This window comes from Stenella coeruleoalba (genome assembly GCF_951394435.1).
Source record: "Stenella coeruleoalba genome assembly, chromosome: 2".
Classification (NCBI taxonomy): domain Eukaryota; kingdom Metazoa; phylum Chordata; class Mammalia; order Artiodactyla; family Delphinidae; genus Stenella; species Stenella coeruleoalba.
In genome coordinates this window covers 152,303,881-152,318,317 of record NC_137147.1, presented here as the reverse complement: position 1 = coordinate 152,318,317, position 14,437 = coordinate 152,303,881, and the positions used below count along the sequence as shown (strand labels likewise).

Below are 14,437 nucleotides of genomic sequence, written 5' to 3'. Positions count from 1 at the left end.
CCTGCGCTCCAACCGAAGCCGGAGCCTCGGCTCCCAGCCCCGCCTGCCCTGGCGGGTAAGCAGACAAAGCCTCTCAGGCTGTTGAGTGCCAGTCGACATCGATCCTCTGTGCGGGAATCTCTCCGCTTTGCCCTGTGCACCCCTGTTGCTATGCTCTTCTCCGTGGCTCCGAAGCTTCCCCCCTTCCGCCACCCGCATTCTCTGCCCGCAAATGGACTTCCTAGTTTGTGGAAACCTTTCTTCCTTCACAGCTCCCTCCCACTGATGCAGGTCCCGTCCCTATCCTTTTGTCTCTGTTTATTCTTTTTTCTTTTGCCCTTCCCATGTATGTGTGGAGTTTCTTGCCTTTTGGGAGGTCTGAGGTCTTCTGCCAGCATTCAGTAGGTGTTCTGTAGGAGTTGTTCCACGTGTAGATGTATTTCTTGTGTATCTGTGGGGAGGAAGGTGATCTCCGCGTCTTACTCTTCTGCCATCTTCCCCTCTGAAAAAAAAAGGACATATTTTTTTAAATAACAAAAGTTTGTAGCTCCACCGAGAGATGACACTGTGACCATTTTATTTGGTTATTTTTGTTGTATAAATGTGTGTGTGTGTGTGCATGCACACACAAGCGTTTGTATGTCTGTTGAGATAATAATGTACAAAGATGTTTGCATCCTGCTTGTTTGGCAACTTACAGGGTCCTTTGAATCAGTATTTGTAGACCACCAGCGTGTTACCAGTACTCACCTGCAGATCTTTTAATGGCAGGTGAGCCTCTAAAAAGGTTCCCTGTGTGCCATGACTTTATTCTAATGCAGTTTGCTTTTAGATTGGGCAAAGGTATTTACCTGCTCCTATTGGTGGGCTCTTTAAGTATGAGAGCTGGATTTCTTTTCCTGGATAATGTAAACAACTTGTGAATTCTTGTCTTGCTAGAGCAGAACATAAGAGGTTAGAGTTAATCCCCACGGTATACTGTTCCCGGTGTTCTTCCAACCCTTTCTTCTAACTAGCTTCTAATCCCGTTGCCCATTCCCTATTGCACAGGCTGTATTGCAGTCTTGGGAGTTGTGTACTCTTTAATGGATGTAAAGTGAGAAGGTGTGGGAAACACGTGACAGCTTTATTGCGTCTGGAAGCCATTACCATGGAATAGGAAAGTGATCAAAAGCCTTGCTGGCCAGCCGCCTAGGCCTCGCATTTCTGATATGGGGGTGTACAGTGTATGGTTCCCAGAAATATCTTCCCGATTCTTCTCTAGTCAGGTGAATATTTTAGGAGTTTAGACCAGGATAGTCACCGAATATCTCTCAGTCTATCCAGCTGCCCTAAACTTAGGCAAAGTCCCTCCCAGAAATAGGGAAACCTTTGATTGATACCCCTAATTTCCAGTGCTGCTATGACTTTACATCATTTATTTTTGTTTTCATGGCCTTTTCCATGGGAGGTTCAGAGGCGTAGATCATGAACAGCTGGGTACCTTGCATCATACCCCAGAAGTCATCTCAGTTAAATCTGAATCAAAAAGTACAATATTTCTGTCCGGTCTCTAAGATGAATGCATGCCTAATGCTCTGGAAAATTTAAAATACTGCTCTCAGTGTACCAGTTAAAATCAGAATACAGTTCACTTTCAGAGTTGTGATCATTATGGCATTATTTGCTATGCACTTCAGCCCAGTGTTCACAAAGCACTTGGATGTTGTGATAAACTGTCATACTCAAAGTAAACAAGCACATGTCCTATACACTAACGCTGCATAAATACCGTTAACTCATATCGCTGTCACTTGTTTTCATTAAATACTGTGGGCCAACTCCTGTGTACAAGAAAACACTATGCTAGAAGTGGGCTGGATTAGATGACAATTAAGCATGAACTAAACACATTCTGGAAGAAACAGATACATACACAAGTAATACACAACGTTAGAGAGGGAGGAGGATAAATTAAGAGAAGATCACCCTGGTGGTTAAGAAAGATGCTTCTGAGCTTACATTGCCTGAACTCTAATCCTTAATCATCTCACTGCTCTGTGACCTTAGGGAGAGAAAAATTAGAAAAGGAAAGAAATATTTAATTACAACAAGTACAGAGAGGGAATGAGACTTTAGAAGCACTGGCAAAACCAAACCAAACAAAAACGTAACATTCCTAAGGCTACCTAGTTTACATGGTGTTCTTATGCTGTTCTTGGTGGAAACAGCAGCTTTCCACCTGGTTTTAATACTTTCAGAGGTCATATAATGAGATTTAATACATTTTCAGACATAGCATGGCTAAACTCCAGTTCAAAACTGTTTTGTTAGGAAGTTCAGGTTTTAGAGAAATATTTGAGGTTTTATATTTTGGAGACCAGAAATAATGTGATTCTGTGATTTTCAGATTATCTCAAGGTGGAAAATATTTTGTTCCTTATGACTGTGGTATATGAAGGGCTTAGTCATATTGAAGTGGGGCAGAAATGTCATTTTTTGCTTCTACACCTCCTAAATTGTTTTTCTGCTTCCAATACCTACTCATTTCAATCCATTTTTACACCCTTTCAGAGTCATCTTTCTAAATTCATCTGACAGTATCCCCTCCCTCTGTGAGAAGTTCAGCTAACTCTGTGTAGTTCACATGAGAAAGTCAAAGCTCCTTAGCTAAAGACCAACAAAATCTATCCTTGATCCATTTTTCCTTGGTCATCTTCTGCTACTTCTCACTTTTCATCCTATTCCGTCTCGGTGCAACCCCGTTACTCCACTAACACTGATGTTGCTGCTGGCACAATGATGTTTATTTGTCAAGTTCAATAGTTATTTTATGTCCTTATAAGACTCTTTCAGTGCACCTATCAGCATCAATCATCCTTCATCCTTCAAACCTCCTATTCCAATGTTTTCCCTAATTCCATTGCCCTGGCTTTCCTTTGACCTACCTTTTTTTTTTTTTTTAAAGGACATACTTTTAAAAAAATCTATTTATTATTTATTTTTGGCTGCATGGGGTCTTCGTTGCTGCGCATGGGCTTTCTCTAGTTGCGGCGAGCGGGGGCTGCTTTTCATTGCTCTGCGCGGGCTTCTCATTACAGTGGCTTCTCTTGTTGCGGAGCACAGGCTGTAGGTGTGCGAGCTTCGGTAGTTGTGGCATGTGGGCTCAGTAGTTGTGGCACCCAGGCTTAGTTGTTCCACAGTATGTGGGATCTTCCTGGACCAGGGCTCAAACCTGTGTCCCCTGCATTGGCAGTCAGATTCTTAATCACTGCACCACCAGGGAAGTCCCTATCATTTTAAGTTTGATCCCAGTCATAGAATTTACTTATTCGTCTTCCACTAGTCCCTTATATATCAGTGTTTCCCAGGTTTCATTTCCTGACACTGTTCTTCATTCTGTATAATTCCCCTGGATGATCTTACCCATTTTCGTGGTTTTGAAATGATCCCCAGATCTAAGTGTCCAGCCCAGGTCTCCAGTAACCCAGTGGACATTACTTTATGGAAATCCTACAAGCACCTTAAGCTCAAACTCGACTGGACACATGACCCGACCTTACAACCCCTTTTTCTCCTTTATAGTTCCCAGCTCACTGGGCAGAAGCACCCCTCACCCAGTCTTCCACACCGAAGCCTTGGAACTTCATCACTTCTCTTTCTCCTCTTTCACTCCGTATCAAGCACTGAGTCCTGACAGTTTTCCTCTCTTAATATTTTTAAAATATATTCCCTCCTCCCTATCTCTACAGCTACTGTCTTAGTTCAGACACCCATCATCTCTTCCCTTTATAGCCTTCTAATTGGACTCTTTTCTCAGTCTCACCTTCCTTAAGCCATCCTCCTAAAATCCCCTCCCACCAAATCTATCTTAAACTCAACTCTGATGATGTCACTTCCTACCCCATGTAAACAATGAGAGATTGTTGGAGGTAATTTTTCACTTATACTGACTCTAAGATTTTGAGTTTTGAGTTTTGTTTGAAAAAATCTTCTGACCTATATAATAGGTCCAGCTTGCCTACCATATTGCACAAGACTATCGTACATACCCCTCACTTTGCCTCTGGTCATATAATGGTCTAGAATGTGCTCCTGGAAATTTGGGCTCCACCAGCCTAAAATTGCTAGGGTTCATTGTAAACAATATTTTGTTTCTTTCCATTGTGTCTTGGTTTTAATTATTCCATTCCTTTGGAATATTTATATTCTTTATCTATCAGCAATAGCAAGCCCTGTGCTCGCTCTGGCTATCTCTTAGTCATACATTAACTGTTAGCCCAGCATCATTTCAAGAAGTCTTCCTAGACAGCACCCCCACCACCAGGGTACAATACACACACTCTAATTTGGTGTTTCATAGCACTGTTATGCTTTTCTTTTTCATAACTTTCTCAAAATTGTATTACATTTCTTGTGTCACTGATTCTCCCCCTAATCTGTAAGTAAACTCATTACTGTATACCCAGTATCTAATAGAGTATCTGGCTTTCAGACATGTTCAGTAAATACCTATCAAAGTAAATTCTAGGGACACTAAACTCTCCACTCTACCATGGCCATTACGTAATCACTCATCCTCTAGACCTTGCCTCAGATGTTTCCCTCTGACTTCTCCTATACGAGGTTCACCACTGGTGGACTCAACTCAACCTTTGGACCTTTGCCATCCATCTCCAGGCCTCATTCCTCCATCCCATGGCCCACTCAAACCCTTACATACCTCTGTAACAGCACTTTCTCTTGTGTAACAAAATGAGGTTTTAATGTGCATTCCTCTCAATTAGGGTATACATTAATTTTTTACGCCAGGACCATGTTTTAATCAACTCAAAATCCCTATCAGGAAGAAGAGTCCGAGAAATATAGTAAATGTATAGTTGTTAAAGGGAGAATACTTTGCCCAGATGCCTTTAACATTAAAAAAAAATGAATGAAAGGTTAAAGAGTAGGAAAACAATAGAATCAATTATAATTCTATTTTTCATCAATTCTGATAAGAGAAAGTATTATAATTATACTATTTGGCTGTAAATTGAATTTATTTTTTAGAGAACAGTGTGAATGGCAGTTTATTTTCCTGTTTTCTAATTGTTTATGAATAATATGTATTAACATTAAATTATAAACACATAGCAAATATTTCATTAAACTAAGAAACTCTAAATTACGTTTATTTACATAGCTTTTTGCCTATATTACCCATAAATTTTCATATCTAACATAAATTATTTGTTAAACTTTTCATTTTGGTTATAAAACATTGCTTTGGGATTGCAAAGCCACAATTTCATAGGGCATTTTCATCATTAAGGTATTGGCTGAATCAAGTCAAAGTATAAAATAGACAAAGCTTGGTTGTTGATATCCCTGGTCTTCCCATATGGCACTCATTTTTCCCTAAGATGCCTTATAATTGCATCATCTTCAAAATAGAACTTTCTATTTCACTTAATCAAATTCACACCGTGGAACGCCTTAAGCAGAATATTCATATGTTCCTCCATTGTTCTACTTAAAGTACCTGCTAAGCTGTTGCTACTGCTCTTACCGGACAACAAAAATCACAGGGTGGCAGCTGCAAGCAGTACAGACTAAGTAACACACCTGCATTAGGAGAATACTAATTCTGGTTTAAAACCAAGAACAAGATTATTCATTCTGGTGACCTCCAGAATCTGTTTAAATACATAATGCATGCTGAGGAAAATAAACTTCTGTTCTTTGAGTTCCTCACCAGTTTATTCTGACAGCTGGTGATTGTCTATCTCTTGTTCCCACCTAGGTATGTATATTTCCCTTTTGCCATCTCCCACACTATCCCATTTAGGCATTGCATATTCCATATCTCTTGACCTCTGACTTGGGTCTAACAAATCTAATTATTTGACAGTTATGAAAAAAGAAAGAAATGTGATACCATATGCTAGTTTTCATTTAATTTCTATTTTTAATATATTTATGTCACTTATGGTATTCTTAATAGATATAAATTATAAGTAGTGTATAATAAAGTCAAAATATGCATCATTTACCTAAAAGAAGAAAGTAGTGATCATCTAATTCCAGGGTTACATCACACAGATCATGTAACTCTCATGGCATACTTTGCGCTTCATGATCCTCAAAGATCCGTGTTTAAAAATGTAGCCTAGGGCTTCCCTGGTGGCTCAGTGGTTGAGAGTCCGCCTGCCGATGCAGGGGACACGGGTTTGTGCCCCAGTCCGGGAGGATCCCACATGCCGCGGAGCCGCTGAGCCTGCGTGCCCAGAGCCTGTGCTCCGCAACGGGAGAGGCCACAGCAATGAGAGGCCCACGTACGGCAAAAAAAAAAAAAAAAAATTTAGCCTACATTTATTAGCTAATCAAAGTTAGATGAGTGGCCTGGCTAAAGTCTAAGAAAAGCAACATTTCCAGGCCCTCCATCCATTTCTTTTGAGCTGCCACTTGGAACATTTATTTATGTGGGTACATTCTGTGCTTGTGTTCAATAATACAAAATTCAGAGATGCTTTGGTGTTGGATAAATTACTGAGATAGAGCAATATAGGATCAGATTAGGTAATGAAAATTTCTTTCTTCCATGGGTATTTTATCTTTTCATTTTTATCACAAGTTGTGCTTTCAATTTTTAAGTCTTTTGTTAGAATTCAAATGAAACAAATTTTCCTGAGAGAAGTAATGGAATTGAACACTTGATGCTTCCGATGTCTGCAAATGATACTGTTATTCAATGTTTAAAAGAAATGGTCTTTAAGCGTAAAGCTGGCATAATTCAGTTTGTCTTCACTGTTCATTTGTTTGCTTAATTAAATTCTGGCTTTAACAAAACTGCTTGTGGAAGATACTCCTTAATAACAAAAGCTCACAAACTGGACTCAGGTCAGATGTTAAGTTGACTTGTTCAGTCAGTGTGCAATGAAAGGAGGGCCTCTTGTTTACCTTATCGGTGTGAGAGAAATACAAGTGTGAAAGAACATTCTGGTTGCAATTCGACATTTCAGGAGCTGAAGTAATTGAGGACAGAGTTGCCAGAGAAAGGAAAACTCCTGGATTATTGCTTTTCGACAGTGTTAGATTCCACTGGAAATTGTACTTTTTGTGTGTACACACAACACTCCCAGTTGAAAGAAATTATGCACATATCCTTGTGGCAAATCACATTCTAATTAAGCCACTTCACATTTGTGAATGAGAAGTTTTTAAAAGGCTGAAATTGCTTTCTCTTTCAATTAGGAATTGTAAGAGTTTTCTCTCCTTTTCATAGATAGAGTAGAGGAATTACTTAATTGCTGATGTTAGAGGATACACTGCTATGTGAATTAATTAGATTCTCTTTTTAAAGCACTTAATGTTTTTGTCTTGCAGGCACTTTTCATGTCTGTCTTCTAAATACATGTGCCCCGGTGTCCCTGCTGTAATGAGTACCTTGCTGGCAAATATAAATGCTTTCTATGCTCACACAACTGTTACAACAAATGTACAGGTTTCTGCCTCAGATCGATTTGCCGCTACCAACTTTGGTGTAAGTATTATTTTTTGAACTTGAAAATTCCTCATAACTTATGGGACTTAGATTTTCAAGGAGCTTTGGATTCCAGATATTCTTAGAATCTTACTGCAGAATGTACATCTTAAGGAGTATCTCTTAGTGTAATAGACTAAAGCTTAAGGTTTATTTGAAACATGTTCAGTGAAATACCTTTATTTGACAGTCAGTAGGTATCTTCATTAGATTAAATCTTCATATCGGGAATGGCTTTTCCAATGGAGGAAAACATACGTTTTGTGACAGAGTACTAGGATTTATAGAAAATCCTCCATGTAAGCAAATTTGGGATTAACCATGGAAGATATCATTCCCTCGTAAACGTGAGCTCAGTTGGCTTCTCTGGAGCCTTTTGGGTTCCATTTGCACTTCCTATTGGTTTCTACTGGTACTGATGGATAAAGGCATATCGTCTAAGTAAAAAAAACGTTAGGTGTATAAAGAAGCCAAGAAAACTATCTGTATCTAATTAAAACTGTCCACCTGACAATCAAATGCATCAAGAACACACTGAAAAGTAAAAATGCAGGATCCTAAGGAGTCTCAAGTATCTATCTGATGTACCTGGTGCTGGAACCCATTCTCCACAAGCATAATTAAATTGAAATTGACAAGAGTAGAAATAGGATATAAATAAACAGTAATTCCAGTAAAGTGGTGAAGATCTAAGCTGAGAATCAGTGGAGATGGGGTAGGAAGGACAAATTCCAGAGCTTTTCAGGGCATAGAATCAACAGCACTTGCTGTCTTTAGGTATGTGAACAGTGAGAGAAAGGGAAAGATGCCTGGAAAGATTCCCAAGGTTTTCACCAGGGCAGTTGGTAGGCGGTAGCTCTGTTCAATAACCCTGTGAGACAGGTAGTTCTGTACTCATTTGTTTGTGGAGGAAACTAAGATCCATTGTAGGAAGGTGATTTCCATGACACCATAGTTACTCTTTTCACTGCACTTCCAAATCGGTTCACTGAATAGATTTGTGTTATTGATCATGTTGTTAGAAATCAAATTTTGAGGTGTGTGTCATAAAGTAGAAACAAATGAGACCCAGCTAATAAAAGGGTGTAAAGCCAATAGGGGAAAAAATGTGCTATGTTTACTCTTTTCTTGTCCTTTTCATTTAAAAGAAAACACATGTGAAGTATGTGAGATGAGTTGGAATGAATTAAAAGAAAAACTAATTGTTATTTAACGACAGTCAAAATAAATACTGGTAGAAGAGAATACTATCTGGGTTAAGAGTCATGGGGTTTGAGTTTGTATTCAAATTTGACAAGTCAGTTCAGTCATTCAAGCCTCAATATCTCAATATGTTCAATGAGGGTAGAAATTATTGCTCTGACATGTTTCTCAAATTTAAGATGAAAATCAAATGAAGTAAAAGATAAGCTAGTTTGTAAGAGTTGAAAGTGCTCTATAAATATAAGGTATGAGGATTTCATCTCTCCTGCCTGTCTTCTACTGTTGTTAGACAGATTGGCTCTTGTAAGAGCTGAGACCAAAGAAAATTCCCTAGTCAGCTCAACAAATTACTATTATGACCATCACCAGATCATAGAATAGTTTTTGTTATAAAAACCTCATGAAATTGTTTTGCTTTTAATATTCTGCCTGGGTATACTGTAGAGAATAAGCCAACCTTGTGGAACACTGAGCCTTTCTACCTCTGAGAAAGAAGATGTGTTTATATGACTAATTTCCATAAAAGCTACCTGGAGGAAAATGAGATAGTATGCTCCTTTACTTCATGCTGACCCAAAGAAGAGAAGCCAGATTGATTTCACTACTTTGCAGTGTTTCAGTAGCAACATAGTTATAACAAAGTTCACTTTGTAAATCAAATAACGTATTGTAGGACAGGGTCAAAAAAGAAATCTTTCTTCAGACTACATCTTGATAAGTTAGTGATTTGATGTGTAAATTTGATTAAATTTTTCTCTACCTATTGAAAATAATGCTAGTTGCTCAGTCAAATATAATAAGTATAAAGCTTCCCACCTTCACTTGGCCTGAAGTTCTTATTTACCTGACTTCTGAAGTTGATACTGTCACTTGTGAATCAGGCAGGAACACTATTATATTGGCCCCTTTTTATCTTTCCCAAAGGTGTAATCCAGACATTTTTGAATCTCAAAAAATAAACCAGTGGAAAAGTTTTCTTACCTATGAGGACTGTAAAACAAACAAATATTTAAGAAAAGGAAATCATTACTCTTTCCAATCCAAACTTTTTGTGTGCAAATGTTATTTAAAGTCATGCTTTGGATGAAAAATGTTCAAGAATAAAGTGAAAAGAACAGAACCATTGAGTGTGGAGATGAGAGAGAAGCAAAGTTTGCTGAGGAAAATGATTAGAGAAATTGGGTAAAAATGATGAGAAAAATCTGACGTTATTAAAGACAAGGTAAAAATATTTTAAGAAAAGAGGAATATATTGCATTGTCAGCTGTTGCAAAAAGTTCAAGTAAGATGGCGAAAGGAATGAGCCTGTTGGTGTTGGCAATTAGGAGGTCATTGCTAAGTGAAGCAGTTGAGGTTAAAGCCTAATTTCATAGAGATCTTCAATGAATGGCATGTATGAATAGCTGTGTCAATTAGGGTTCATTTATTCCCTAAAATATAATGCAGTCATTTAAAAAATCAAACTTTTAAAGAAAAGTGTATATAATTGAGCAATGCCCATTAAAAATGACAAATGAAAATATATACATATAAAAATCTATATATAATCTAATTCCAACATTGAACACACACACACACACACTCTCACACACACACACACACACACACACACACACACACACACACACACACACACATACACATATACATATACATATACATATATATATATACGGGTTTAGAAACAAGCCTGAAAGAAAATGTGCCAAAATGCCAATAGTGTAGCCACTTGGTGGGATTACAGCTAATATTTTCTTGTTTTTGTTTTGTATTCATCTTTATACTAAAGTTGTACATTTTTCTATATTGTATTTTATAATAATGATTAAAAGAGGGAAAGTGGGTGATGAAATAGAGACTAACCTGTTAAGCAACTTGAATGAGAAGGTAAGAGAGAGATTGGTCAAGAGTGAGAAGGTTTTACCATGAAAAAAGAGATGTTACTTTTACTGTGTGGTTGGGTAGGAGTTTTTATTATTTAATAAGATAAATTTTAACATATTTATAGATTGTTAGGACAGGAACTAGCTGCAAGAATGAAGTTGCAAATTTATCAGATGGAGAATAAGTGATATAATAACATCTCAGAGGAGAAAGAAGTAAATGTAGTCAAGAGGATGGAAGGAGGGACATTCTTTGGAATAAGAAAGGACAAGTTCCTATTCTGAAATTTGAGGAAATGGTGTGTGAGTCCTTGCAGAGAATGCTAAGCTTCTGATATAGGAGTGAAAAGTTGATGGAATCGTACTGTATTTCCCTAATCTTCTCTGTCGTTGTTTACAGGACAAGAAATGCTTATATATAAGACAAGGGCTATGATAGAGATGCACAAGGTAGAGGAGGCTGGAAAAAGGGAAGGGAATAGAAAGACAAATGCTTCAGGATCACATAAGAGGAATTCCTAGCATAAATCTGTTGTTACAACAATTCGTGTGGCTGTGAGTTTTTCTCAGAATTTCTCAGCATTCAGATTCTGATGTAGTAACATATAGCAGAAGGTTGAAATTTCCCCCACACACAAAAAATAGAGATGATCGAAGGGTTAGGGAATTAGCATATAGGTGACACTAGCAAAAGAAAGTTGAAGTGATTCACCATGGGATCTAGGTTTGATAAGTGGCACCATGATAGAGACAGAGATAAAGGATTTGGGTAGGAACATCATCCATGTAGTTAAGATTTCAAAGGGGGAAGCCTCAGGTCCAAGATGTATCTCTAGGAGTAGGTTGTTGAAAACTGAGTGTAAAAACAGTGGTGTACTGGAGCTAGTTTGTACCTGCTAACAGGCAGTGATTGCTGAATTTTTAGGACTATTGCAGGCTGGTTGTTGAGTACAGCCATCTTGAAACTGGAAATACTGAGAGTATTTATACCATGAAAACTGTCAAATGCTAAAAATCAAGGCTTTTTTCTTTTGGAGAGATGGTTTTGTTGCACACCCTTGAATGCAGAGATTGCTGGGAGTCAAGATTATCAAAGAACTTGATTGGATAAAACATCTCCATGGGTGTTGAAAACACCGTGGGTAGAGCAAGAGTTGGAGAGGAAGAAAACTCCATGAGGTGGGGGTCAGTTTTTCAACTTTGAAGAAAAGTCTTTAGGAAACTTATTTAGTTAGTTATCTTAAGACACAAATAGCAAATTATTAGTAAAATTGATGTTTAGCTCAATTTTTTCTTGAGCATAGATACCCTCTGACATAGCCAGTGCCCTGCAAAAACAAGTATGCTAATAAATATTTCCTTTTCATTACAGGTATTCTTTTATTTGGTTGCTTGTTCATTCAAGACATATTTATGTGATACCTCATTTAAGGCACTATGGCAGGTAGTAGAGGGACTGGAAGATAAATGTTTACCTCTGTTCTCTGGGTACTCTAATGGGATAGTCACCTAACCATGTGTAACAGTAACCATAAATCACTCCCCAAATTGGATAAGTGTCAAAGGAGTTCATACTTGTAAATTTGCTTTGAGATTGAGGAGGAGAAAGTGATGGATACTCTTCAGAGGCTCATGGAAGCGTGCCAAAAGGAACAGTGCTTTTAGGAATGAGTAGTATTTTTCAAAGTCCAAGAAGTAGAAGGAAAACTACCTTAGGTCTTTGAAGTAAAGACAAGGAGAAGATACAAAACTAAGTTCAAAGTGTGTGTAAGGTAGCCTACCTAGTGAATAGTGCAGATAGAATAAAAGATGGAAATATAAGAGAACATTGTGTTACTGGATTGATATTAGATTGCTGAGGCCGTTTAATGCCCACTCAGATGTTTGGACTTCATTCTTGAGGCATCGTGTAGAATCTGATTGAATTTCTGATTTAGAAAGGTCACTCTGTAGAGGAAATGTTGCAGAGGGGAGAGATAGAATGTATATCAGACAGCGATTCAACTATACGGTGATGGATGGGAACTAGATTTGTGGTGGTGATTGCTTTCTAGTGTATACAGATGTCAAATTATAATACTGTTTGCCTGAAACTTATATAATAATTTTAAAAAATCAGCACTTCCTCCTGATCACACAGCCATGCCCCAACATATGTGTTCCTTTTCCAAATCCCTGGGAAACCCGAACTTTCTGATAAAGTGACAGGAAATGCTTACAATCATAGAAAATGCAAAAAAAAAAAAAGAAAAGAAAATGCTGTAAAATAAAAAAGGGAGGTTAGGACCTAGTGTCAAGAAGAAGCTTGTCTAAAGTTTAGTCAGACTGAGAGAAACGTTAGGCTTTCATGCTCAGTGAACAGTAATATCTCAGTGCTTTTCAAGTTTACCTATTAAGTGACTTCTTATATACTCTTTGAATTTATGTCATCTATTAGTGTGTCATTGATAGCATTGTTTCAGTGGCATTTTATAATTTTATGGTATCTCTATTGGTATGAATATTAATCTCAAATCAACAAGAAATGCAAATGTATTTCCAGTATGTTCATATGATTAGCATTAATTAAATTATAAAAAACTTATCAAAATAGCTTACACATTAATTCTACTTGAAATGTTTCTGTTCTGCTTAAAGAATGACTGCTTTCGATATGATCTGGAAAAAACTTTTTATAATTTGCTGGTTCAGGTCAGAATAATTTTATCCTATTCTTGTAAATTTATGAAAACCTAAGAGCAGGTTGCACATGCAGCTAGGGCTCCTCCCAGGGAAGCTGAATCAAGCGAGGACCCTGAGAGCTTAAGCATCATTAGCTTCAGGTTAAATCTACTGCTGCTGCTGGACTGAGATACTGAGAAGCAAAAGAATGGGAGAGGGAAGCTGCAGATGATGCAGAGGTTTTTACACATCTTCTTTATAAGAGCTTTTCCTTCCACGGTTCCCAGTGTCCTAGGGAAACTTGCTAAGAGTGTCCTTGTGGGGTAGTAACTGCCTCCCCCTACTCAAAATCTCCCCTCTTCTCATGGGTCAAAACTGGCCCACCAACTGGTTTTGTACAGCTCATGAGCTAAGAATGGCTTTTACATTTTTAAATGGTTTTTAAAAATCAAAGGATTGTCATTTGTGATACATGAAAATATGAAATTCACGCTTCAGTATCCATAAGCAAAATTTTATTGGAAAACAACCATGCTCGTTTGTTTATATATTGGTTATAGAAGCTCTTGCGCTATAATGGCAGAGTTTAATAGTTGTGACAGAGGCCACAGAGCTGGAAATATTTACGATCTGCCTCTTTACATACAGTTTGCTGACCCCTGGTCTAGAGTTATTCTTGTCAACTAATTAAACCTAAATACTTGATAACAGATAATGCTTAATGTTAATATTATAGATTTAGCCTCTAATAGCAGACATATGCAGTCCTTACCAAATGCAAAGAACTGAATAACGTGACAGTTTCAGATATTGTGGCATGTCCCTCGAGAAACATTTTTTTTTTTTTTTTTTTGGCGGTACACAGGCCTCTCACTGTTGTGGCCTCTCCCGTTGTGGAGCACAGGCTCTGGACACGCAGGGTCAGCGGCCATGGTTCACGGACCCAGCCGCCCCGCGGCATGTGGGATCTTCCCGGACCGGGGCACGAACCCGTGTCCCCTGCATCAGCAGGCGGACTCTCAACCACTGCGCCACCAGGGAAGCCCGAGAAACATTTTTTAATCGCAGTGTTTTCTTATTCCTCAAATCACACCATGTAGGTGATAGGCCTCCTGTGTTCTCACAAAGGCAATCTCACTCAAGTTAAATAGAAATATGGCAAATGAAATAAAATTTCAGGCTGTCCTTCTGTTTAAAAAATGTCTGT

The 14,437-nt window shown here is 38.1% G+C and overlaps 1 protein-coding gene across 1 annotated transcript in view; it reads left to right on the top strand.

The window, feature by feature from the left end:
* The window catches only part of UNC13C (unc-13 homolog C), a 739,526-nt gene that overhangs the window by 453,010 nt on the left and 272,079 nt on the right, over window positions 1-14,437 (top strand). Inside the window, exon 17 of the mRNA XM_079913745.1 lies at window positions 7,327-7,483. Coding sequence (XP_079769871.1) covers window positions 7,327-7,483 — 157 coding nt within the window. The remainder of the gene's footprint in view (window positions 1-7,326; window positions 7,484-14,437) is intronic.